The 27884-nt window shown below is 41.5% G+C and overlaps 1 protein-coding gene across 1 annotated transcript in view; it reads right to left on the bottom strand.

The window, feature by feature from the left end:
• Positions 1 to 3113: 3113 nt before the first annotated feature.
• The window catches only part of LOC144679018 (partitioning defective 6 homolog gamma-like), a 92456-nt gene continuing 67685 nt past the window's right edge, over positions 3114 to 27884 (bottom strand). Inside the window, exon 3 of the mRNA XM_078539239.1 lies at positions 3114 to 7770. Within this exon, the coding sequence (XP_078395365.1) occupies positions 6917 to 7770 (854 nt within the window). The 3' untranslated portion in view covers positions 3114 to 6916. The remainder of the gene's footprint in view (positions 7771 to 27884) is intronic.

Genomic DNA, 27884 nt, shown 5'->3' with positions numbered 1-27884 from the left:
AATTTAACTCTCGAAGCCCCGGTATCATCCTATTGAATCTCTATTGCACCTTCTTTCTGGATATTTTATCCTTCCTGAAGTGCAGTCCTTAAAACAACTCAGAATTCCAGGTAGGATCAGATCAAGGCATCGTAAAACTGAGGCATAACTTCATCTCCATTACATTCCAGCTCCCATTAGCCTTTTTTTCCCATTTGCCATATTTTCTTACTAAGTTAATTTATGTTTGCAACTTCCTGCTCCCCTCTACACTACTTACTGCCCCTGCTATAGAACTCCCTTTCCTTCTTCCAAATAATTAATATAGTGACAATTACAAATTTGAGTCAAAATGTTTGGAATAGAAAGCAGTAAGCTTTAAGTGAATGAAAAAGTTGACAAAGCACCAGACCAACAGTGGAAAATATTTAAATGTAGATGATTTCCCCTGACCCCATCCCTTCTTCTAATTTCACCTCTTGTGATGTATTCACAATACCCTCTCACTTTCCCCTCTCTGATGCTGAATGATTTGTCCTTAGTAAAGGATTCACCTTTATCCCCTCAATGAATTTTGAGCTCAGCACGACAAGCTCTTCTTCTGTCGCCTATGCCTCTCTGTGCTGAATTCTTTAGCCAGGAATCCTACCCCCAACCTCCGGTCAGCAGACCCTTTCACCAGTTTCCAATATTCTCCCTCCTTCCTCTTATCTGATCTTGATCTTTTCATCGAGAACTGTTGCTGTGACATCGGTCATCTCAATTTTTCTGCTCCCCTCATTCACTTTAATTCGCATTTATTCAGTCTGCAAGCATAACCTTGAGCTTCCAGTGGCTTGCCATTTTAAATTACTACCTTGCTCTCATGCGGACATCTCTGTCCTCGACCTGCTGCACTATTCCAGTGAAGCTCAATGCAAGCTCAAGGAACAGCTCCACATCTTTTGATTGGGCACTTTACAGCCTTCTAGACTCAACACTGAGTTCAGCAATTTCAGAACGTAAACTTTGTCACCCCATTTTGTATGCTTTTATTTGCATGTACCAGTCTTAATCTTCTTTTTCATGCTTTTGCTTTTGGACATAGCTGTTCATTACTCTGCCATTCAACCCACTCTGGTCAAATCTTTTGTTTCTTTACTACAAGCATTACCACTCCCTTTGCCTTTTGTACCATCAAATCTTTTCTCAGTTAATCTCTCCTGCCCTCCACCCTGTCACAGACCTTCTGTTCTTCCTACCTTGGTCCACTTGTTCAATATCTATTATCTATTTTCCTTCAGTTCTAAAGGGTCCTTGACCAGGAATGTTAACTCTTTCTCTTTCTACACACACTGCCAGACCTGCTGAGTATTTCCAGAATTTTCTGTTTTTATTAAGTATAAATGGATATTGACAGATTAACAACATTTTCACCAGGAATAAAGGAGCAAAAAAAAAACTCTAAGGAGAAAATAGTAATACAAAATAAACATGGAGAAATACCCAAGCAGAGGAGAACATTGGGAACTTGATGGGTCAAGCAACTATGAAAAAAAACAGCAAAGAGTGATAACAAACACTTTTATAAGTATATCAAAAAACAGCAAAGGACAGCGGTAGTCACTTAGATGATAAAGAATTAGAGTTCTGGAGATACTTTAAAAGTATTTAGGCTCTATACTTACAATTATTATAAACAGTAGAATATCAAAAGAGGAAACAGTTGCAGAATGGGCTCATATCGGAGATATCTTTTAATACAGATAAATATAGTATTATGTACTTGGAGAGAAGCAAATCCAAGCAAGTACATATCCTTCAAGACTGAGTACTCAAGAAGCAAAGTAACAGAAGGACTTGGGTGTGATGGTGCATAAATCATTGAAAGTTCTTGACCAGTGGTGCTAGGCAATCACAAAAATAAATTCTAGTGCGGCAGGCACATAAATCTCCTTGAACATTGCTGATGTAGATTCTTGGAACCGGGTACAAAGAGTGCAGGATTTTATTTTTTAAAAGTAGGGAAAAAAAACGCTCTCATAAAAAGGTTGCCTCAAAGCTACTGAAAACTTCATTGGAAATTACGCAACTCTGTTTAAATTTGGTAATAAAAGGCACAGACTAACATATTATTGAAAACTCAAAATTTTTTGGTATGGAATGTAATGGCACTTTACCAAACAATTAATCAACCAAACATTGCACCTTCATTGATAGACTAATTTGAACCCATAACAAAGGGACAGATGCTGCAAACTCTTCCCAGAGACACAAGGAAAATGCAAATAGAGTTAAATATGAATGAAATATTAATCCAAAAATCACAATATAATTTTTTTTCCAGTACAGGACAAAGCATAACGTTGGTTTGCACATTCTGTATTTAGTGGGTAAAACAGGTGCACGGACAGCCACTGCAGATACAAAACAGACCTAAAATAAGAGTACACCCTACATACAAAATTGGTAATGTATACATTATAAATAGTATTCCATAAAGTACCATCCAGCCTAATTTAGAGGCTCAGATGCCAACTACAAATTGCTCAAGGTTTGCTTTTGCTAATTCAAATATTACCATGAGATTTTGATTTAGTGATGTTCCCCACCAAGGAATGAGCCGATTGGTGAGTAGCTAAGACTTTCTAGATAATAGTCTAGAATGTAAAGGTGTGGCAAGGAATCTTAGGCCTGTGGAATGCATATCCTGTGCCACATGGGAAATCCCATTTACTTCTCATGGCCTGGATGACAACATGTGCAGCAAGTGTCACCAGTTCAGAGCAGCTTGTGCTCCAGGTTTCAGAACTGTGTGGACCCACAAGGCTGAGAGCTACTTGGATATCACATTTCTGGAGGTGATCACCCTGCAGCTTAAAAACGTGCAGGTAGAGAACGAATGGGTGATTGCCAGAAAGACAAGGTGGACTGGGCAGGGATCTCATGAGTGCATCTCACTCTCCAACCGATATTCAGTTTTGAACACTGGTGAGAGTGATGGGTGATGGTTCCTCTGGGAAGTGCAGGCAGAGCCAAGGGCATAACGCCACAGGTGGTTTAGCTGCACTAGGGCAAGAAAAAAAAGTGGAAGAACAATAGTGGTAGGAAATTTGATAGGGGTGGTGTTGGGGGGGGGGGGGAAGAGAGAGAGATAAATATTCACTTTTACAGCTGAAGGCATGACTCTAGGATGGTATGTTGCATCCCTGGTGCCAGGGTCAAGGCTGTCACTGAGTGGCTGCAGGACATCAAGTGGGGAGGGTGAACAGCCATAGGTCATGGTCCAATTTCCAAGGACATATGCAGAAGAGGGCAGAGGTCTGAAGGAAGAGTTTAGGGAGCTGGAAAAGAAATTGAAAAATTGAGGCTCAAAAAAGTTGTATTCTCCAAATTGCTGAGAAGAGACATTTTTTGGCAAAGCTTTTCATCTTGCACCCTGAAATTAGTAAGCATGTTTGGAATGTCGAGTCAACAAAAGTTAGAAAATAGACAAGGAGGGAGACTGGCAATGTTAAATGGTATATACTTCAATGCAAAAAATCCAGGGAACAAAGCAGATGATCTGAGAACACAGATTGATATGTAGGAGTATGATGTTATAGCTATTACTGAGGCATAGTTGAAAGGGAGGCAGGAATGGTAGCTCAACATTTCTGGTCACAAAGTTTTCAAGATAGGTGAGGGGGGGGGAAATTAAAAAAAGCAGGGAGGGAAGTTGCAATATTGATTCAGGAAATAATTATAGCTGTGACGAGGATTACGGTAGAAGGATCATCAAATGAGGGTATTGGGTTGAACTGAACAAAAAATAAGGGGCAATCACACTATGGGAGGGAGATGGAACCACAAATATGTAGGCAAATCTCTGAAATGCAAAACCAATAGGGCAGTAATAGTGGAAGATTTCAATTACCCTATTAACTGGAATAGAATTAGTGTGACACAGAGCAGAACATTTAAAATGCATGCGGGAGAACCTTTGTTGGATAGTATGTAGCAAGTACAACAACAGAGGGGAAGATTCTAGAGTCAGTCTGAGGGAATGAAGACAGGTAGATGGAAAGGGTATCAGTTGGGAAGCAGAGTGGATCATAATTCAGTTAGATTTAGCATAGTTGAAAGACTACGGAAGACCAGGGATGAAAGTTCTGAATTGGGTTAGCTAAAGTAGACTAGAAACAACTACATGAAGGCAAATCAGTGCCAGATCAGTGGGAGGCATTCAAAGAGGAGATAGTGAGGGTTGAGAGCAAGTGTATTCTCAAAGGAGGAAGGTGGGACTAACAAATCCAGATCCCCCTTACATAAAGGAGCTTGGAGAGGATAAAGAAAAAAGGAAAGCTTGTGTCAGATACCGAGAGCTCATTACTGCAGAAAACCTAGAGGAGTATAAGAAGTGTAGAGGCAAAATTAAAAAGGAAATTAGGAAAGCAAAGAGAGAGCATAAAAAAATATTGGCAAGTAAAATCCCAAGTTTTTAATAGGAGCAAGAGGACGACAAAAGAAAGAATAGGGTCTATTAGGGACCATTAGGTGTCCCTATCTTTAGAAGGGGATGATATTGGTATGGTTCTTAATGAATATTTTGCATCTGTTTTAGCAAGAGAGGGACGATACAGGCATTGCAATCATGAATGAGGAGTGTGAAATATTAGATGAAATTAACATAATGAGAGAAGAAGTATTAAGGAGTTTAACAGGTTTAACAGATTTGAAAACAGATACATCCCCAGGCCAAGTGAAATGTATTGTAGGCAGTTAATAGAAGCAAGAGAAGAAATAGCGGAGGTACAGACCATCATTTTCCAATCCTTTCCTGAAAGGTCACTTGACTTGAAACATCAACTCTCTTTCTCTCCATAGATGCTGTGTCATGAAGACATTAATGTCTATAATATTATTGGAAATTGTTTTTTAAAAATAGAGTTTAGTGGTGTTTTTGTCTGTGTCTGTGTGTGTCTTAATTGGATTAAAACCAGCTAGCTGGCTGCTTTGATGTATAGAAAGAAGTAGGTTTGAAATGGTAATTAGATAAACATGAGGAAGTTTAGAAACAGGTGTCAAGGGGGAAATTTGCATTTTTAAATAAAGCTTTCAAAAGAACGGGTGAAATCTTGCACCTAGCTAAAAGACGCCAAGGATGTGTTTATTTTTTTCAGCTTAATAAAATTGGTGGAACCAAAGGATGTTATCGTTAGAAGAGGTAAAGTTAAAAACCTAGTAATACAATGAAAAATTTACATTCAAAGAGAAAGATATGTATAAAGAAGAAAGGAGATTGTGTGTAAGGGAGAAGCATCTTAAGATCCATCAAATGTGAGAAGCCTCCAGCCTGTTAAGCCTCAAGGACCCCGAGCTGAAACAAACTAATTTTGAATGCGACTGTCCAGGCAGGGTGTGCTCTGCCAGAGGTTTTTAAATCTATGAGTTTTACTGTTGCCTTAACAGGGGTGTAACTGAGAGTCAGATTAATTTGGTGATTTTTGTAGTTATTATAGTAGTAATTCTGTAGACATATGCGTGAGCTTATAATTTTTCTTATATTAACAAATGTTTAATTTAGTTTTATATAAAAAAAACCTGTTGAAACTCAGTGGTCTTATTACTACTGAATTCAAAGCCTGCATCTGGAAACATACAAATTGCAAAAGATTCTGACAGTTGTTTCAAATTTCCCGCTGAGATTTGAACAATTCAGCCTTTACCATCGGATCTGACATAATATCTCTCGGACTGGAGAATTTTAGTTATGGGAAAAAATGGATAGGCTCAGGTTGTTTTCTTTGGAACAGAGGAGGCTGAAAGAAGACCAAATTGATTTTTATAAAATGAGGAGGAGCCTAGACAGAGTTGATAGGAAGGCCCTATTCTCCCTTGGCTGAGGGGGTTTCATATCCAGGGGGCCTAGATTTATGCTAAGTAGGAGGTTTAGAGGGAATTCAAAGGGAAATGATTTCACCAAGAGGGTGGTGGGGATCTTAAACTCACCGCTTAAAGGGTGGTAGAGACAGAAAGCCGCATAACATTTAAAAAGTACTTGGATATGCAGTTGAATTGCCATAACCTTGCTGTAACTTACAAGGGTATGGACCAAGAACTGGACAGCGGGATTAGGCTGGATGCTACTTGTCGGCCAGCGTGGACACAATGGGCTGAATGGCCTCCCTCCATGCCATAAATTTCTATGATTCTGATTGCATTACCACCACTATGTACATCACTCTTAGGTTACCAATGCAACCTACCAAATGCCTCAGTCTCTAATTCACTGATAAGGCAATATTATTTTCAGCTCCAAAGGGTTTTTGTAAAGACATATTGTACAGAGTGAAAAATCCCAAACACATTCAACATTAAAACATACAAACATAAAACACTAGAGGTGTATATTGGATTGGGCATTGTTATGCTGGAAAATTCTAAACTACAGCAACTAATTCCAATTGTTAGCCTTTAGCATTACATTATCTAATAAAAATAATTTTAAACATAATCTAGAATTCATTGGTTATGCATAGATAAACAGCTGCAATGCCTAGGACCAGGCTTATGTTTGGAGAATCTAAGATAATTAAATTGGTCTTCCATAATTATTGCAACAAATACATCCAGCAAGTGGTTCTATACAATGCAATCATTTTTGCTCACAGGATATCTTCATGATTTTGCTTAAAAATAATTTGGTATTGTGCTTTTTGACATAGATTATTAAAGACTTTACTCTCATTTAAAATTATTTTATGGGTTTAATGTCCACATCTGTTTACTACTATATTTGAGTAATAATATTAGCCTTAATATTAAAGGCAATTGAAAGAACATCCTGTAAGATACTGAATTCCAGTAAACAAGGGAAATGTTCCCAAAAATATCTTTGAAATTAAAAAAGTAAAAATGAACACATCTAAGTTCATTGTTCTCTTTTGGCACCTAACATCAATCCAAACCAAACATTTCAAAGTGTAATCACTGTTCCATCCTCTTCAATGCCTCCTCTACTGAGAGCTAGGCTATGCCTTGCCTCAGCTTTGATTGCGCTTAATGTTTTAAGTATATTTCCATTATTTTTTCTAATGGATCCATTGAATGTCAGCTCCTTTTGCAGTCTCTGACTCAGATTACCAGCATTCATTCGTGAACTGGTGAAGGATGAAGATGGCAGTTTAACTGGAATACTCTGTGGTTCACTACAACCCTCAATAATAATGTCAGCTTCCTCATCACTGTCATCTTCAGGATTATAGTTCTGCACCACATGGGCCGAGGGTAGGCTATGATGGCTGGCTGTACTGTCATTGGAATGGCCAGAGCTACCAGACATACGGCTGCTGCGGTTGACATTGTTCCTCTGGTTCACGGGCTTCACTGTAATGATAAGATTGTGACTGTTGGCAATCATCATGTCTGTAGCTTGATCAAGTGTCTTACCCATCACTTCAATCCCATTCACCTCCAGGACCTCATCATTAACAGCAAGGAGGCCTGTACTTTCAGCTAAGCCTCCAGGCACGAGCCGCGAAATGAAGATACCTGGAACTTTTTCTAGTCCATGAGCAGTCACCCTCACACTTGTGCCATCTCGAATGTAGAATCCCAAGGGTTTTTCACATCCATGCTTGTATAATCGGACTCTCCGGTGAGTTTCAGGCAGAATATCCACATCAATGATGGAAGAGACAGGTCTGAAGTCTTGAGGAATACTAATGCTGAGGTGAATTCGTTTTCGGAGGGTATCATTACGGAGACCGCCCAAAGGTTTTTTCTTTCGTGTCAGTGAATCTGTGCCAAAGAGATTGTAGTCTACCTCTTCTGTAAAAGTTGGAAAAAAAAAATACTAAGAAATGTTTAGAAATCGAACATAATATACAGAAAAAAGACTGAAACATGTCCTTAACATTTAATTAGATTTTGGATAAGAATGTATTTTCAATGCAAAAGATGGTTTAAAACTTATTTAAATAAAATTTGAATATAAAAAGTCTACACCCTAAAGTCATAATATATTTTCATTTTTTTAAAATAGCAATTAGAATTCACAATACTACAAATTAGATAAGAAAAACATTATATCAACAAACTTATCTGCTTATCCATTCCAAACTAATTTTATGTTTCAGAAATAATACTACATAGTCCTATCTCATAATGCCAACTTTTAAGCAGTGAAAATTCTTTAGGTTTATCACTTAAGATTTATTGGAGAAAAGAAATGCCCTTACTAGGAATTCTACATTCAATCAATCCCCTTTTGTGATCTCATTACTATGAACCAGCCTGGGAGCAGATTAGGGTCACATTGTGCTACTGACAAAGTATGTGCCATACTCACCCAGTAGCACACTACCCTTTGGTCAGGTGGATTGTTCAGCTTTGGCCACAGCTGATTTAATGTTTCAAGCCTTGGGAGCCATCAGAAATGAAGCCAACTAAAATTGATGCATCTGAATACAATAGGTTTTTGTGTCCCCATCACCTGTTAGTACAGGTACTTGATCCAAAATTCTGCCGCTCTCTTAGGACACTAGCAGCACCCTGTAAGATCCCTAATTGTGTACACAAATATACAAAGGATTAGAAGTTGATTTAATCTCACATGATTGAAGTTTTTGTTTCCTTTTTATTTATATATGGCTTGTGGATTTGTATTGTAGTTAGAAACAATGAAAAGGTTAAGTTGTTTATTCCCATGATACCCATCAACTTCCTTTGAGGTGTAGGATGTGTGATTTGTGCCTGTTGACTTATTTTTGTTGCCACATTGCGAAACAAGATAACCAAGACAGTCTTGAAATAAGTACTGGGACAATTGGACAGAATGTTAAACATGTTGACATCCGGATAAAAGCAAAATATTGCAGATGCTGGAAATCTGAAATAAAAACACAAAATACTGGAAAAACTTAGCAGGTCTGACAGCATCTGTGGAGAGAGAAACAGAGTTAACATTTCGAGTCCGTATGACCCTTCTTCAGAGCTAAAGAGAAGTAGAAATGTGATGAAATTTTATCACATTTCTACTTCTCTTTAGCTCTGAAGTTTAGGGGGGGTGGAGCAGGTGAAGCTGGAAAGGAGGTCAGAGATAGCTGGGGGCTAAGGAGAGATTGATAAAGATGTCATAGTCAAAAAGACAAGGAGTGTTAATGGTAGTGGTAAGGGCTAAAGGAGGTGCTGATAGTGGCATAAAGGTAAGAAAGCAGAACGTGTCAATAACAGAACAAGGGTCAGCACTCTGTGAAAGAACAACATGGAACAAGTAACAGATGGCCCTTTTGGGGATGGGGTGGGGGGAGGGGACGGCGGTTGGGGAAAATGAATAGAAAAGGGGATTTAAAAAAGAGGATAAAACAATGAATAAATGAATAAAAATGGAAGTGGATAAAAAAATAAAAATATTTTTTTAAAAAGGGCATTAAAAAAGGGGTGAAGATAGAGGAGAGTTCATGCTCTGAAGTTGTTGAACTCAATGTTATGTCCGGAAGGCTGTAAAGTGCCGAACTGGAAGATGAGGTGCTGCTCCTCCAGTTTGCATTGGACTGTGTTGGAACATTGCAGCAGGCCAAGGACGGACATTTGGGCATGAGAGCAGAATGGTGTGTTGAAATGGCAAGCGACAGGAAGGTCTGGGTCATACTTGCGACAGAGCGAAGGTGATCCGCAAAGCAGTCGCTCAGTCTGCGTTTGGTCTCCCCAATTTAGAGGAGACCTCGTTGGGAGAAATAGACCAAATTGAAGGAGGTGCAAGTGAAGCATTGCTTCACCTGAAAGGAGTGTTTGGGCCCTTGGACAGTGAGGAGGGAGGAGGTAAAGGGGCAGGTATTGCACCTAAGGCAACTGCGTGGGAAGGGAATGAGGTGTTGGGAGTGATGGAGGAGTGGACCAGGATGCCCAGGAGGCAACGGTCTCTACGAAATGCTGACAAGGGGGTGAGAGGAAGATGTGTTTGGTGGTGGCATCGTGCTGAAGTTGGTTGAAATGGCGGAGGGTGATCTTTTGAATGCGGAGGCTGATGGGGTGAAAAGTAAGGACAAGGGGTCACTATCATGGTTCTGGGAGGGAGAGGAAGGTATGAGGGCAGAGGCGCGGGAGATGGGTTGGACACGGTTGAGGGCCCTGTCAACCACAGTGGTTCGGAAACCCCGGTAAAGGATGAAGGAAGACATGTCAGAAGCATCGTTTTGGAAAGTAGCATCATCAGAATAGATGTAACGGAGGCAAAGGAACTGAGAGAATGGGATGGAGTCCTTACAGGAAGCAGGGTGAGAGGAGCCATAGTCGAGGTAGCTTTTGGAGTCGGTGGGCTTGTAATGAATATTGGTGGGCTTGTAATGAATATTGGTGGACAGTCCATCACCAGAAATGGAGACAGAGAGATCAAGGAAGGGAAATGAAGTGTTCATGTGATTGTGGTGGAGGGGTGGAAATTGGAAGCAAAATTGATACATTTTTCCAGGTCCAGCCGAGAGCATGAAGCGGCACCGAAACAGTCGTTGATGTACTGAGAAAGAGAGTTTGTGGAAGGGGGCCTGAGTAGGACTGGAACAAGGAAATGTTCCACATACCCCATAAAGAGACAAGCATAACTGGGACCCATCTGGGTACCCATAGCCACACCTTTTCTTTGGAGGAAGTGAGACAAGCTTAAGGAGAAATTTTTCAGTGAGAGAACAAGTTCAGCCAGACGGAGGAGAGTGGTGGTGGACGGGCATTGTTCGGGCCTCTGTCCAAGGAAGAAGCGGACAGCCCTCGGACCATCCTGGTAAGGGATGGAGTTGTAGAGGGATTGGACGTCCATGGTGAAGAGGCGGTGGTTAGGGCCAGGAAACTGGAAATTATTGATATGACATAGGGCATGAGAGGAATTGTGGATTAGGTGGGAAGAGACTGGACAAGGGGAAAGAGAATGGAGTCAAGATAGGAAGAAATGGGTTCTGTGGGGCAGGAACAGGCTGATATGATCGGTCTACCAGGGCAGTCCTGTTTGTAGATTTTGGGAAAGAGGTAGAAATGGGTTGTCTGGGGTTGGGAACCTATAAGGTTGGAAGCTGTGAAGGGAAGATCTCCAGAGATGAGGTCAGTGACAGTCCTGGAAACAATGGCTTGATGTTCAATGGCAGGGTCATGGTCCAGGGAGAGGTAGGAAGAAGTGTCTGAGAGTTGGCACTCAGCCTCTGCAAGGTAGAGGTCAGTTTGCCAGACAACAACAGCACCACCCTTGTCGGCAGGTTTGATAAAGTCAGTTTGATAACAAACATCATTCCTTAGCTCCCAGCTATCGCGGGCTTTCTTTTCAGCTTCACCTGCTACACTCCCCTTAAACAGTATAAATTTCATCACATTTCTACTTCTCTTTAGCTCTGAAGAAGGATCACAAAAACTCAAAACGTTAACTCTGTTTCTCGCTCCACAGATGCTGTCAGACCTGCTGAGCTTTTCTAGCATTTTCTGTTTTTATTTAACATATCTGTTGTTTTCAAAGAACTCTCATTTCTAGGGTCTTTTTTACAACAACACTTTTCATGCCCTAATGATTCAGAGTGTTGGGAATGAAAAGATCGTTGGAGGTTTAATTTCTACCTAGGAACAAAGAGGGCAATTGTGTTTATTTCTCTGTATACCTACTGCTAAAAACTCTGCGTTGTGTCTGGACCAGGCCAAACACAATAAATGGAATATGTTGCAACCATAATTGGTTTGTCAGATTCAAATGTTCTTACACACCATAGTTAGTTAATTTCCAGCATCTGCAGTATTTTGCTTTTATTATAGTTAGTTAGTTGGCTGGAAGACCATATAAAATGACCAATCTGGTTGAGCAGCAGAACTTAATGTTTAAAAAAACAATCATATATATGTTCTTCAAAATGGACAATGCTTTTAACAGCTATTTTTCCAGGAGTTGGGAGTGGGATGTTGCGGGGGGGTCTGGAATCTGTTTTTAAGAATCCAAAAATTTTGAATTATTACCCTCCATCTATATTACGCAATTAGAACAATAGAAAAGTTACAGCACAGGAGGAGGCCATTCGGCCCATCTTGTCCATGCCAGCCTGAGGACATCCAGGTGCCCTTTCTAATCCCACCTTCCTGCAACCGGCCCATAGCCCTGCAGCTTACAGCACTTAAGGTGCAGATCCAGGTACTTTTTAAAAGAGTTTAGAGTTTCTGCCTCTTCCACCAACTTGAGCAGCAAACTGCAGATACCCACTACCCTTTGCGTAAAGAAGTTCCTCCTCATGTCCCCCCTACACCTTCTGCCACTTATCTTGAATCTATGTCCCCTGGTTCTAGAATTCTCCACCAAGGGAAACAATTTTATCCTGTCCACTCTATCTATTCCCCTCATAATTTTATACACCTCAATCAAGTTACCTTCTCTGCTCCAAGGAAAATAACCCCAACCTATCCAATCTCTCCTCGTAGCTACACTTTTCTAACCCTGGCAACATTCTTGTAAACCTCCTCTGCACTCTCTCCAGAGCTATTACGTCCTTCCTGTAATGTGGTGACCAGGACTGCACACAATGCTCCAGTTGTGGCCTCACCAGTGTTTTATACAATTCCAACATTATATCCTTACTTTTATATTCTATACCCCTGCCAATGAAGGAGACCATTCCATATGCCTTCTTTACAACCTTGTCTACTTGAACTGCTGCCTTCAGGGACCTGTGTACTTGTACGCCAAGATCTCTCACTTCATCTACCCCTCTTAGTATATTCCCATTTATTGTGTAATCCCTGTATCTGTTTGACTCCCATAAATGTAAGACCTCACACTTCTCTATGTTAAAATCCATCTGCCACTTTACCGCCCACTCCACCAACCCATCTATATCATTTTGGAGATTATGGCTATCCTCTACACTATCTACTACTCGGCCAATCCTTGTGTCATCTGCAAATTTCCCAATCGTGCCCCCACGTTCACGTCCAAATCGTTGATATATAACACAAACAGCAAGGGTCCCAACACCGAGCCCTGTGGAACACCACTTGAGACAACTTTCCATTTGCAAGGGCATCCATCGACCATTATCCTGTTTCCTGTTACAAAGCCAACCTTTTATCCAGTTTGCCACATTACCCTGAATCCCATGGGCTTTTACTTTCCTGACCAATCTGCCATGTGGGACCTTGTCAAATGCCTTGCTAAAATCCATGTGCACAACATCCACTGCACCACCTTCATCAACCCTTCTTGTCACTTCCTCAAAGAATTCAATCAAATTTGTGAGGCAAGATCTTCCTTTAACAAATCCATGCTGACCATCCCTGACTAGTCCATGCCTATGATCTATGTAGAATGATTAAGAATTAATTATTAAGCAGAAATAAAATTACTTCAACAGGTAAGATTAAACAAAGTGGAGACTACTTGCAAGCATTCACATAATTCAATTTCACTTTGCCGTCTACAATTCTGCCTGTTCACTCTATCCTGTAGGGATTGTGGACAATTAATTGACAGACTTGACAGTTCAACAATACAGTAGCTTTCACCTATGAGTGACCACTAACAAACAAAACCAGGGATTGACACCTGTAGAGGCAGAGACAGGAGAAATTATCATGGGGAAAGAGGAAACAGCAGAGACAATTAACAAATAAATATTTTGTGTCTGTCTTCACAGTAAAAGACGCAACTTATATACCAGAAATAGAAGGGCCAATAAGAAAATTATAGGTTAAGGAGACATCAACAGTGAAAAAGTATTAAGAGAAATTTAAGGGACTAAAATCCCAGGACCTGATTCTAGGGTTCTGAAAGAGATAGCTGCAGGATAGTGGATGCGCTGGTTAGGATTTTGCAAAATTTCATATGAACGTATAAAATAAGAGAAGTGGGCCATTCGGGCCCTTCAGCCTGCTACTCCATTCAATCAGATCATGGCTCATCTGTTTGTGTTTTGAGTTCTACATTCCCATCTAACCCCAATAACGTTTAACTCCCTTGCCTCCACTGCCTTCTAAGGCAGAGAGATCCAAAGTCGCACAACCCTCAGAAAAAATTTCTCATTGCTGTCCTATAAGTGGTCCCTAGTTCTGGATTCATCCAGAAGAGGAAATGTCCTTTCCACATCCACCTTGTCAAGACCATTCAGGATCTTATTTACTTCAATCAAGTCATCCCTCGCTCTATTCTAAACTCCAGTGGAAACAAGCCCAGCCTGTCCAACCTATCCTCATAAGACAACCCCCTCATTCCAGGTATCAATTTAGTAAACCTCTTCTGAGCTGCCTCCAGCACATTTACATCCATCCTTAAATAAGGAGACCAAAACTACACACAGCATTTGATATGCAATCTCACCAATGCCCTGTATAACTGAAGCATTACATCTTTATTTTTATGTTCAATTCCTCTCAAAATAAAGGATAGCATTCCATTAGCCTTCTTGATTACATGCTGTACCTGCATACTAACTTTTTGTGACTCATGCATGAGAACACCTAGATTCCTCTGCACCTCGGAATTCTGCAGTCGTTCTCAGTTTAAGTAATACTCTGCTTTTAATACTCCTGCCAAAGTGAACAACTTCACATTTTTCCAAATTATATTCCACCTGCCAGATTTTTGCCCACTCAGTCAAATTATCTACATCCAACTGCAAACTCCTTCTTCACAACATACTTATCTATCTGTCTTGTGTCGTCTGCAAATTTAGCTACCATACCTTCACTTCCCTCATCTAAGTCATTGATGTAAATTGTACAAAGTTGAGGCCCCAGCACAGCCCCCTGCAGGACTCCACTTGTCACATTCCTCCAATCAGACAAAGACCTGTTTACGCATACTCTGTTTTCTGCCAGCCAGCCAATCCTCTATCTAGTCTAATATGTTATCCCCTATACCATGAGCTTTTATTTTCCATAATAACCTTTGATGTGGCACCTTATCAAATGCTTTCTGGAAATCCAAGCACAGTACATTTACAGGCTCCCTTTATCCACAGCACAGGTTACTCCTTCATATAACCTCTTTAATGATCAACTCTTAACACCTTCCCAATGACAAATGTCAAACTAACTGGCCTATAGTTTACTGTTTTCTGCCTCCCTTCTTGAAGAGCGGTTATATTTGCTATTTTCCAGTCTGATGGAGCCTTCCCAGAATCTAGGGAATTTTGGAAAATTAATACCAATGCACCTATCATCTCATTAGCCCCCTCTTTTAAGACTTTAGGATGAAGTCCATCGGGACCCGGAGACTTGTCAGCCCACAGCTCCATCAGTTTGCTCAATACCGCTTCTCTAGTGATTATAATTTCACCAAGTTCCTCTCTCCCCTCCACCTCCTGATTTACAGCCATTACTGCACTGTTTTCTATATCCTCTGTAGTGAAGACAGAAGCGAAATATTTGTTCATTTCATCCGCCATTTCGTTGTTATCTATTATTAACTCCCCATTCTCACTCTCTAAAGGACCAACACGCACTTTACCTCCTCCTTTCCTGTTTAAATATCTGCAGAAACTCTTGCTATCTGTTTTTACATTTCTAGCTAACTTCCTCTATACTCAATTTATTTCTCCTGATCACCTTTTTAGTCATTCTCTGCCATTCTTTATATTCTGACCAATCATCTGACCTGCCACTCATCTTTGCGCAGTTATATGCTTTTTCCTTAAGTCTGATGCTTTCCCTAACTTCTTGCGTTAACCACAGATGGTGGGCCCTCCCTTTAGAATTTTTTTACAGTAGGAATATACTTATTTTGAGTAGTCTGAAAAATCCCCTTAAATGTCTGCCACTGCTTCTCCATTGAATTATCCCATAGCCTAGTATCCCAGTTAACTTCAGCGAGCTCACTTTCATGCCCACATAGTTGCCTTTATTTAAGTTTAAAATACTAGTCTTAGAACCACTCTTCTCCCTTTCAAACTGGATGTAAAATTCCATCATATTGTGGTCACTTGTACCGAGAAGTACTTTTACCCTGAAGTCATTAATTAATCCTGTCACATTACACAATACCAAGTCTATTATAACCTGTTCTCTGGTGGTTCCAGAACATGCTGCTATAAGAAACTCTCTCAAAAACATTCTATGAACTCCTTATCCAGGCTACTACTACCAATCTGATTTTTTCAGTTTATATGTAGAAAGTCACCCATGATTATTGCTGTCCCTTTGTCACAAGCACCCAATATTTATTTTGTATACTTTGTCCTACATGGTGGTTACTGCTAGGGACCTGTAGACAGCTCCCACTAGTGACTTATTTCCCCTACTATTCCTCATCTCCACCCAAACCGATTCTACATCCTGATCTCCTGAACCAAGGTCATCTCTAACTATTGCACAAATGCCATCCTTGATTAACAGTGTTACCCCTCCACCTTTACCTAGCTTCCTATTCTTCTTGAAGGTCATATACCCCTCAATATTCAGGACCCAATCCTTGTCATCCTGCGGTCACGTCTCCATAATAGCCTAGACTCAAGAGCAGTCCCAACAACACCGCTATTCAAAAAAGGAGGGAGAGAGAAAACAGGGAGCTACAGGCTAATTCGCCTGACATCAGTTGTCAGGAAAGTGTCGGAATCTGTTAAGGTTAATAAGCTTGGAAAATTATTGCATGATCAGGCAAAGTCAACATGGTTTAACAAAAGAGAAATTGTTTTTCTCAAATTTATTAGATTTTTTTTGAGAATGTAACCAGTAGGATAGATAAAACAGAACCGGTAAATGTTGTGCACTTGTATTTCCAAACAGCATTTGATAAGATGTCACACAAAGGTTAATACACAACTTAAGGGCTCATGAGGTGGGGTAATATATTAGCATGGATTGAGGATTAGTTAACGAAGAGGAGACACAGTAGGGGCATTTTCAAGATGGCAGATATGTAACCTGTGGTGTGCCACAAGGATCAGTGCTGAGGCCTCAGCTATTTCCAATATATATTAATGACTTAGATGAAGAGACAGAGAGTAATATGTCTAAGATTGCTGATGATACAAAGCTAGATGGGCAGACAAGCTGTGGGAACACAATGAGGTTGCAAAAAGATATAAACGGGTTAAGTGAGTGGGAAAAAAGGTGACAGATGGAGTATAATATGTGGAAGTGTGAGGGCATTCACTTTGATTGTAAGAATAGAAAAGCAATTTTTTTTAGAAGGTATGAAACTTGTACATAAACTTTTGATGTTCAGAGAGATGTGAGTGTACTCACACAAGGGACAGAAAGTTAAGATGCAGGTACAACAAGCAATTAAGGAAGGCAAATGGCATGTTGGCCTTTACTGCAAGGAAATTTGAGTATAACAATCAAGAAATATTGCTATTATTAAAAAGCTTTGGTGAGACCTGGAATATTGTGCACAGTTTTGGTCTCCATATTTAAGAAAGGACATACTTGCATTGAAGGCAAAACAATGAAGGTTCATTAAATTTGTCCCAGGGATGAAGAGCTGAGTAAAATGGGTCTTTATTCTCTGGGGTTTGGAAGGAGAGGTGATCTCATTAAAACATACAAGATTCTGAAGAGGCTTGACAGGGTAGACACAGTGGCTGTTTTCCCCTGGCTGGGAAATCTAGAATACGGGGGGGCATAGTCCCAAAATAAGGGGCTGTTCACTTAGGGCTTAGATGAGGAGAAATTTCTTCACTCAAAAGGTTGTTAATCTTTGGAATTCTCTACCCCAGAGGATTTTTGATGCTTCATCGTTGAATTTATTTAAGGCTGAGAAAGACAGTTGTGGTGTCACAGGGAATCAAGGGATATGGGGAAAGAGCAGGAAAATGGATTGAAGCCGAAGATCAGTCACGTTCATATTCAAGGACGGAGCAGGCTCCTAGTTTTATGGTCTTTTGTTTATTCAAGCAGATTTATCCAAGGAAAACTTAAAACTTTTATCCAAATTCTTCTATGGGATCTATCTTAAGAAGCAAGCTGATAAGTGACAAATAACATTCATGCCGTACAAGTCTCAGTCGACGATAATCTCCAATAACAGGGTCTAACCACCTCCCTCGACATTCAATGGCACTAAAAAGAAAGAACTAGCATTCATTTAATGTTTTTCACAACCTCAAGTTCCCTCATGGGAATGGTAGCATGGTGGAAATGTTAATGAACTAGTAATCCAGAGGCGTCTAGAGATATGAGCTCAAATACTACAATGGCAGTTAGGGGAATTTGAATTCAATTAATTATTAAATTTATACTAACAAGCCATAATGGAGACCATAAAATTAGCAGATTGTCGTAAAAACCCATCCGGTTCACTAATATCCTTTAGGGAAGGAAATCTGTTGTCCTTACATGGTCTGGCCAATCACAGTATTTTTACAGTACAGGAGGCGGCTATTCGTTCCATCAAGTCTGCAATGCCTCTCTGAAAGAGCATTCCACCTGTTCCCACTCCCGAATTATCCCTGTAACCTTGCACATTATCTCTATTCAGGTAGTAATCCAATTCCCTTTTGAATACCTCAATCAAACCTGCCTCCACCACCCTCTCAGGAAGTTTGTTCCAGACTCCAACCACCCCCTGGGTGAAAAAAATTTTCCTCATATCGCATTTACTCCTTTTGCCAATTATTTTGAATCTGTGCTCTCTAGTTCTTGAAGTTCCCTTCAGTGGGAACAGTTTCTCACTATTTACCCTGTCCATACCCCTCAGGATCTTGAATACCTCTATCAAGTCTCCTCTCAGCCTTCATTTCTCCAAGGAAAACAGTCCCAACTTCTCAAACCTATCCTCACAGCGACAGTTCTTCATCCCTGGAATCATTCTTGTGAATCTCTTCTGTACTCTCTCCAATGTCTTCGCATCCATCCTCAAGTATGGCACCCAGAACTGAATGCAGTACTCCAGATCACCTAACTAGTTTCTTATACAAGTTCAACATGGCCTCCTTACTCTTGTACTCAATGCCCCTATTAAAAAGTCTAATATACTATATGCTTTATTAACTGCTCTCTCAACATGCCTTGCCATCTTCAATGACCCATGTACATATACACCAAGCTCTCTCTGTTCTTGCACCTCCTTTCAAGGCTCTCCCTTTATTTTATGTGTCACCATATCTTTCCTGTCAAAATGAATCACCTCACACTTCTCTGCATTGAACTTCATCTGCCCAACCCACTAACATGTCTATGTCCTTTTGAAGTTCAAGACTAATGCCACCACAGTTGACAACATTTCCAATCTTCATATCTGCAAACTTTGAAATCATGCCCTACACGCCACAGTCTAGGTCATAAACATATATCAGGAAGAGCAAGGGTCCCAAAACTGATCCGAGGAACTCCACTACAAAGCTTTCTCCAATCTGAAAAACACCCATTTATCACTACTCTCGGGCTCCTGTCACTCAGCTAATTTCTTACCCAAGTGCCTACATTCCCTTTTATTCCATGACCTAGAATTTTGCTCAAGTCTGTTGTGTGGCACTGTATCAAATGCCTTTTGAAAATCCATATACACTACATCAACAGCGTTTCCTTTACCAACCTTTTCTGTTACCTCCTCAAAAAACTCCAGCAAGTTAAGCATGATTTTCCCTTGATGAACCCATGCTGGCTTTCCTTAATTATCCTGCACATCTAAGTGATTATTAATTCTATCCAGCACTATAGTTTCCAGTAGTTTCCCTACCACTGAGGTCAAACTGACTGGTCTGTAGTTGCCAGCTTTATCCTCGCACCCCATTTTGAACGAGGGTGTAACATTCACAAACAACAAAAACAAAAATACCTGGAAAAACTCAGCAGGTCTGACAGCATCTGCGGAGAGGAATACAGTTAACGTTTCGAGTCCGTATGGCTCTTCATCAGAGCTGAGGGAATATAGAAATGAGGTGAAATATAAGCTGGTTGAGGGACAGGTAGAGCTGGGTAGAGGGCCAGTGATAGGTGGAGGCAAAGGAGAGATTGCCAAAGATGTCATAGACAAAGGGACAAAGGGGTGTTAACGGTGGTGATATTAGCTAAGAAATGTGCTAATGGTGTCATTAAGGGTAGAAAGCAAGACGGGCAAGTAACAGATAGCCCTAGTGGGGATGGCGTGGCGGGGGGGAGGGATCGGAATAGGCTAAAAGGTGGAGATGAAACAATGGATGGAAATACATTTAAAAATAATAAAACACTTCCCTTCCCTTCCTTGACCCCTCTGTCGCAATTTCTGGTGATAGACTGACCACCAATATTCATTACAAGCCTACCGACTCCCACAGCTACCTCAACTACAGCTCCTCACACCCCACTTCCTGTAAGGACTCCATCCCATTCTCTCAGTTCCTTCACCTCCGTCGCATCTGTTGTGTTTTTGAAAGTGGCATCATCAGTTCCTCTGACATGTCTTGCTTCTTCCGTAACCAAGGTTTTCTACCCACTGTGGTTGACAGGGCCCTCAACCGTGTCCTGCTTATCTCCCACGCATCCGCCCTCACACCTTCTTCTCCTTCCCAGAACCATGATAGGGTCCCCCTTGTCCTCACTTAACACCCCCACCAGCCTCCGCATTCAAAGGATCATCCTCCGCCATTTCTGCCAACTCCAGCATGGTGCCACCACCAAACACATCTTCCCTTCACCACCCCCGGCGGCATTCCGCAGGGATCGTTCCCTCCGGGACACCCTGGGTCCACTCCTCCATCACCCCCTACACCTCAACCCCCTCCCATGGCACCTTCCCATGCAACCATAGAAGGTGCAACACCTGCCCCTTTACTTCCCCCCTCCTCACTCTCCAAGGGCCCAAACACTCCTTTCAAGTGAAGCAGTACTTCACTCGCATTTCCCTCAATTTAGTCTACTGCATTCGCTGCTCCCAATGCGGTCTGCTCTACATTGGAGAGACCAAACGCAGACTGGGTGACCGCTTTGTGGAACACCTTCGGTCTGTCCACAAGCATGACCCAGACCTCCCTGTCGCTTGCCATTTCAACACACCACCCTGCTCTCATGCCCACATGTCTGTCCTTGGCCTGCTGCAATGTTCCAGTGAAGCTCAACGCAAACTGGAGGAGCAGCACCTCATCTTCCGACTAGGCACTTTGCAGCCTTCTGGACTTAACATTGAGTTCAACAACTTCAGATCATGAACTCTCTCCTCCATCCCCACCCCCTTTCCAATCCCCCTTTTTCCAATAATTTATATTTTTAAAATATATTTTTCTTTTCCCACCTATTTCCATTATTTTTAAATGTATTTCCATCCATTGTTTCATCTCCACCTTTTAGCCTATTTCGATCCCTTCCCTCCACCCCACCCCCACTAGGGCTATCTGTTGCTTGCTCGTCCTACTTTCTACCCTTAATGTCACCATTAGCACATTTCTTAGCTAATATCACCACCGTTAACACCCCTTTGTCCCTTTGTCTATGACATCTTTGGCAATCTCTCCTTTGCCTCCACCTATCACTGGCGCTCTACCCAGCTCTACCTGTCCCTCAACCAGCTTATACTTCATCTCATTTCTATATTCCCTCAGTTCTGATGAAGAGTCATACGGTCTCAAAACGTTAACTGTATTCCTCTCCGCAGATGCTGTCAGGCCTGCAGAGTTTTTCCAGGTATTTGTGTTTTTGTTTCAGATTTCCAGCATCCGCAGTATTTTGCTTTTATCTTAATGTTACACTCACAGTTATCCAGTCCTCTGGCACCTCCCCTGTGTCCAAGGAAGACTGGAAGATATCACTAGTGCCTCTGCAATTCCCACTCACACTTCCCTCAGTACCCTTGGATGCATCGCATCCAGTCCTGGTACCTTATCTATTTTAAATAAAGATAGCCTTTCCAACACCTCCTTCCCCTTGATTGTAAGTTCTTCTAGTGTACCAGTTGCCTCGTCTCTAACCTGGGCCTGGGTAGCAAGTTCTTCCTGCGTAAAGGCAGATGCAAAGTACTCGTTCAACACCTCCACTATTTCTCCAGCCTCAACATGCAAGTCCCCTTTTTCGTTCCTAACCAGCCCTATTCTTTCTTTGACCACCTTTTATTATTTACATACTTATAGAAGACCTTGGTATTCCCTTTTATGTTAGCTGCCAGTCTCTTTTCATGCTCTTTCCTTGCTTTTCTGATTAGTTTCTTCACTTCCCCTATGGTCCTTTACATTCAGCCTGAAACTCCATTGTATTTTCTACCTGACATCTGTTGTACGCGCACTTCTTCCTTTTCATCTTTACCACCATCTCCCTCGTCATCCAGGGTACTCTGGATTTATTTGTCCTATCTTTCCCCTTCAAGGGCAAATACCTTGACATTGCCTGCAATAATTTTTCTTTGAAGGTGGCCCATTGTTCAGCCACTGTCTTTTCTGCCAACATTTGATCCCAACTCACTCGACTCAGATGCATTCTCATCCCATCGAAGTTGACTTTCCCACAATTAATTATCTCTGCTCTGGATTGTTCCTTGTCCTTTTCCATGGCTAACCTTATGGTACAATGGTCACTATCCCCTAAAGGCTCCCTCACTGATATCTGATCCACTTGGACCAACCCATTTCCCAGAACTAGGTCCAAATGTGCATGCCCTCTTGTTGGACTGGAAACTTACTGTAGAAAATTATTTTGAACACATTCCAGGGACTCTTGCCCTGCTTGTCCTTTTCTACTATTCCGATCCCAATCTATACTTGGATAATTGAAGTCCCCCATTATGATTACGCTAGAACTCTTGCACCTCTCTGTAATTTCTTTGCAAATTTGTTTCTCCACATCCCTTCCACTAGCTGGTGGTCTATATACTACACCAATCAATGTTATTGCACCTTTCCCATTCCTTACCCCCAGCCAGAGAGATTCTGTCCTTGACCCCTCTGGAACATCCTCTCTCTCCAATACTGTAATGCCATTTTTAACCAATATCGCTACTCCCACTCCCTATTCTTCTTTTCCTGTTTCTCCTAAACATCTCGTACCCAGGAATATTTAACATCCAGTTCTTTGAGCAAGGTCTCTGTTATAGCAATATCATAATCCCATTTGTCAGCCTGTGCCTGCAGTTCACCAGTCTTATTAATCACACTCCATGCATTCACTTTAGCCCTGATTTAGGCTTTTTTACTTTCCTACTTACTCTGACCCCATCTAAAGACTTACTGTTGCCTACTCTAATTCTATCAAATTCTCCAAGTATTCTATCTATCTTATTGCAACTCTCTAATATATCCTCATTATCAGTTGATACTTCATTATTTCCTGCTCCCAGTTTTTCTCCTCTGCACCCTGAATATCCCCCAGGTTCCCACTCCCCTACAAATCCAGTTTAAACTCTCCCCAACAGCACTAGCAACTTCCCTGCAAGAAGACTAGTCCCAGTTCTGTTAAGGTGTAACCCGTCCTTTTTGTACATGTCCCACCTGCCCCAGAGCTGATCCCAATGCTCCAGAAATCTAAAGCCCTCCCTCCTACTCCATTTCTCCAGCAATGAGTTGAACTGCTCAATCTTCCTATTCTTATGTTCACTAGCATGTGGCACTGGGAGTAACCCTGAGATTACTGCTCTTGAGGTCCAGCTTTTTAATTCCCTTCCTAACTCCCTAAAAGCTGCTTTCAGGACCTCATCCCTTTTCCTACCTATGTCATTGGTCCCAATGTGGACCATGACCTCTGGCTGTTCACCTTCCCCCAAAAGAATGTCCTGCAGCTACTCTGTGACATCCTTGACCCTGGCACCGGGGAGGCAACATACCATCCTGGAGACACATCTCCAGCTGCAGAAAGGCCTGGCTGCTCCCTGAACTATGGAATCCCCTACGACTATTGCACTCCCACTCCTGTCCTGTGCAGCTGAGCCATCTGTGGTGCCATAGACCTGGTTCTTGTTACAATCCTCTGAGGAACCACCTCGCTCACCAGTATCCAAAATGGAAAAGAGGTTAGAGAGCACGACAGCCTCAGGGGATTCCTGCACTACTTGCCTGTTTCTCTTCGATGCTCATTCCCTCTCTGCCTGTGTATTACTTAGCTGCGATGTGACCACCTCTCTAAACAGGCTATCCACATAATCCTCAGCCTGGTGGGTGCACCAGTGACTCCAGCCGCCACTCAAGCTCCGTAACTCGGTGCTCAAGTTTCTGCAGCTTGTGATATTTCCTGTAGATGTAGCCACTGAGGGCATTTTGTGCCTGCAGAACTTTCCACATCCTGCAAGATGCACATTCCACATGGCCAAGATGCACTGACATACCTATACTTTATATAAAGCGTTTACGACAGTGTTTACAATTTATATTAATTATCTTAATTCCTATGTATAGTACAATTTACTGTGTTTATCTACTTTTACATGTCTATGTGCTTTGGGTGAGCGACTTCAATGTCCATCACCAACAGTGGCTTGGCACCACCACTACTGACTAAGCTAGCCAAGTCCTGAAGGATATATCTGGCAGTCTGGGTGTGTGGCAGGAAGTGAGAACATCAACAAGAGGTAGGGCTTGTTTTCACCGATCTGTTAAAGATGCATATCTGTCCATGACAGCATTGGTAGGAGTGACCACAGCACAGTCCTTACGGAGGCAAAAGTTCCACCTTCACACTGAAGGGACAGATTCAGGATGAGTGTAGCAGCTCAAAGCTGGGCATCTATGAGCCACTGTGGGCCATCAGCAGCAGCAGAATTATATTCAACTGCAATCAGTAACTTCATGACTTGACGTATCCCTCATTCCATTACCATCAAGCCAGGAGACCAACTATAGTTCAATGAGGAGTGTAGGAGAACATGCCAGGAGTAGCACCAGGCATACTTAAAAAATGAGATGCCAACCTGGTGAAGATACAACACAGGACTACATGTATACTGAACAGGGGATGCAGCATGCTGTAGACAAAGCTAAATAATCCAACAACCAATGGATGAAAGCACTACAGTCCTGTCTCCAATTGTGAAAAGGTGACCCTGGCACCGGGGAGGCAACATACCATCCTGGAGACACATCTCCAGCTGCAGAAAGGCCTGGCTGCTCCCTGAACTATGGAATCCCCTACGACTATAGCACTCCCACTCCAGTCCTGTGCGGCTGAGCCATCTGTGGTGCCATAGACCTGGTTCCTGTTACAATCCTCTGAGGAACCAGCTCGCTCACCAGTATCCAAAATGGAAAAGAGGTTAGAGAGCACGATAGCCTCAGGGATTCCTGCACTACTTGCCTGTTTCTCTTAGATGTTCATTCCCTCTCTGCCTGTGTATTACTTAGCTGCGATGTGACCACCTCTCTAAATGGGCTATCCACGTAATCCTCAGCCTGGTGGGTGCACTTGTGACTCCAGCCGCCACTCAAGCTCAAGTTGGAGAATTAAACAAATAACCGGAGGTGGCAGCGATACAAATATCCCCATTCTCAATGGTGACAGAGGCCAATACGTCAGTGCAAAAGGCTGAAGCATTTACAAGCTGAACCATTTTCAGCCATAAGTACTGAATGGACTATCCACCTTGGCCTTGTCCTGAGGTCCCCTGCATCACAGATACCAGTTTTTAGTCAATGCAATTCACTCTATATGATTTCACAAAACTACTGATGGTACTGGATATAGCAAAGGCTGTGTGTGTCCTGACATCTTGGATATAGAACTGAAGACATGGTCCAGAATTAGCTGTGCTGCTAGTGGCAGTATTTGACTGAATGTGGCATCAAGGCACGAAGGCAGCATTTAACCAAGTATGGCACCAAGGAGCCTTAGCAAAATTTAAGTCAATGGAAATCAGGAGAAAAACTTCCCACTGTTTGGAGTAATACCTAGCGACACAGGAATATGGTTGTGGTTGTTGGAAGTCAATCATTTCAGCTCCAGAAAATTGCTGCATGAGTTCTTAGGACCAACCATCAACGAACTCCCCTCGATCATAACGTCAGAAGTGGGGATGTTCGCTGATGATTGCACAGTGATGATTCCTCAGATACTGAAGCAGTCCATGCCCACATGCAGCAAGACCCTGGACAACATTCAGATTTGGGCTGAAAAGTGGCAAGTAACATTCATTCAACACAAGTGCCGGGCAGTGACCATCTCCAACAAGACAGGGAAAAAAAAAGTTTAACTAAAGCAACTGTGATAGACCAAAAGTGGAGAACTTGGCGCCACAATTTTCCTTAGGGATGTTGATAATGAACTGACCAATATTTCTGTAAATCAAAGTCCATTACCATCCTCTATTCTCATTTGCCCCCCACACACAGAAGTATTAAAATATTCAAGACAACTTTAACCACTGCAATTCTTTTCCCTTTTGCCACCAGTAACAAGAGATTGGTCTGCCTGTAAGACAAGCAACTGATTTATATTTTTGACAGAAGGTCATCAACCTGAAACATTCAGTGTTTCTCTCTTCACAGATGCTGCCAGACCTGAGTTTCCAGCATTTTCTGTTTTTATTTTTTTTCTACCTGTCATGAGTTGCCAAATATTATAAAACTGTAGTTCTGACCTATTCAAAGGCACTGCAAATCTGAAAATTCCTACTGTGGTGGGAAGATTACTCATGAAGCAAAGATCAAACAAACTACCGGCTTCACTCCAACTTCTGTACAACTGGGGATATGAAGATTGGAAAATAGAATGGCTAGCAATTCGTAGCTACCCTACAACCAAGTTATACACTGGTTCTACCTGTTGACAGAATTAAGTGATTTTTTGGGAACAATGCTATCTTTTCAATGTACCTAAAGTAATAAATTTAAAAATAAAGTTTTGATTAACTGTGAAACAAAGCCTACCTTGGAACATTTTACATAATCAAATGGCCACTGTGTACAACATCACATAGTTTAAACAAATTACTCCACATTTCTCTTCAAATTAATTTCAACTCCAAAAAACGCCATTTATAAGACAGTATTACAACTGTCAGTATAAAATTAGAACACTGATGTTATACCTTAAAGAACATTACACGAAAAATTACTGCATTACAGGGATACTTTTGATTGAGGGCTGCAGATCTAAATAGTAACTGCTTCAGAGCATAAGGACACACTGATAGATAACCACATGTGCAAAAAAAAACACAAGAAATAGGCCAGATGGTAATGCTCCCCAAACTTTTGTCTGCTGTGACCCCCATCATGAAGACACGCTCTATGTCAAATAATGATTTTTAATCCACTGGCTGGAAACCTGAACTTGAGCTTTTAAAACACAGACTAAAAGTCACTTGAGATCACAGGCCAAGTTGGCTGCCCCAATTTGCTTTACTATATTTTCCAATTGATTGGAATAGAGACAGTCTGTTTGCAAAGCCCATGAAAATCAATGACTTCTGGGGAGTGTGAAGGATTCACATCTCTTGTCTTATTAACAAGGCATCTATGGCAATCACCTAAGGTATTTAACTGCTGGAGATGGACCATTAAGACTAATCACTTGGACAATGGGACCCTGGAAGATAGCTTTCCAGGCATGAGCTAAGCAAGTTACTCTTGAAATATATGGGCAATGATCTTATTTGGATTCCCCTGGCAGTTGGCTGAGGAAGGTCACATGACAAGTCAAACTTTTGTATGTTTTAAGGACATTTTCTCCCTCTCTACCCCTCCCCAGTTCAAAGTTTCTGCCACTCCCCATTCCCCTTGATATTGTTTTCTTCCTGTAAGAGACCAATGTTTACTTTAGCTACTTGTTTTATGCTTGTAAAATCAGTCTCTAAATTCCTGGCTATTTATTTATTCTATTTTTTCTCTCATCAACTTTTGGTTGCCTTTGCTGGTTTCTAAAACTCTCCCAATCCTCAGGCTGAGCACCATCCTTGACAAATCAGACATACTGCTATTCTTCGCAATGTTGTATGCCTCCTCTTTTAATCTAATACTATCCTTACCTTCCCTAGTAAGCCACGGATGGATCTTTTTCGGTGAGTTGTTTTTTAATGGAACATATTTTTGAGGAACGTTTAAATAATTCAAAATGTTCAACAATGTTTATTTGCCAGCATACGTTTTAATCTAATTTACCCA

The sequence above is a fragment of the Cetorhinus maximus genome, chromosome 3 (genome assembly GCF_964194155.1).
Source record: "Cetorhinus maximus chromosome 3, sCetMax3.hap1.1, whole genome shotgun sequence".
Classification (NCBI taxonomy): Eukaryota; Metazoa; Chordata; class Chondrichthyes; order Lamniformes; family Cetorhinidae; genus Cetorhinus; species Cetorhinus maximus.
Note: the sequence above shows the minus strand (reverse complement) of the source record. Positions and strands in the feature narration are given on the sequence as shown.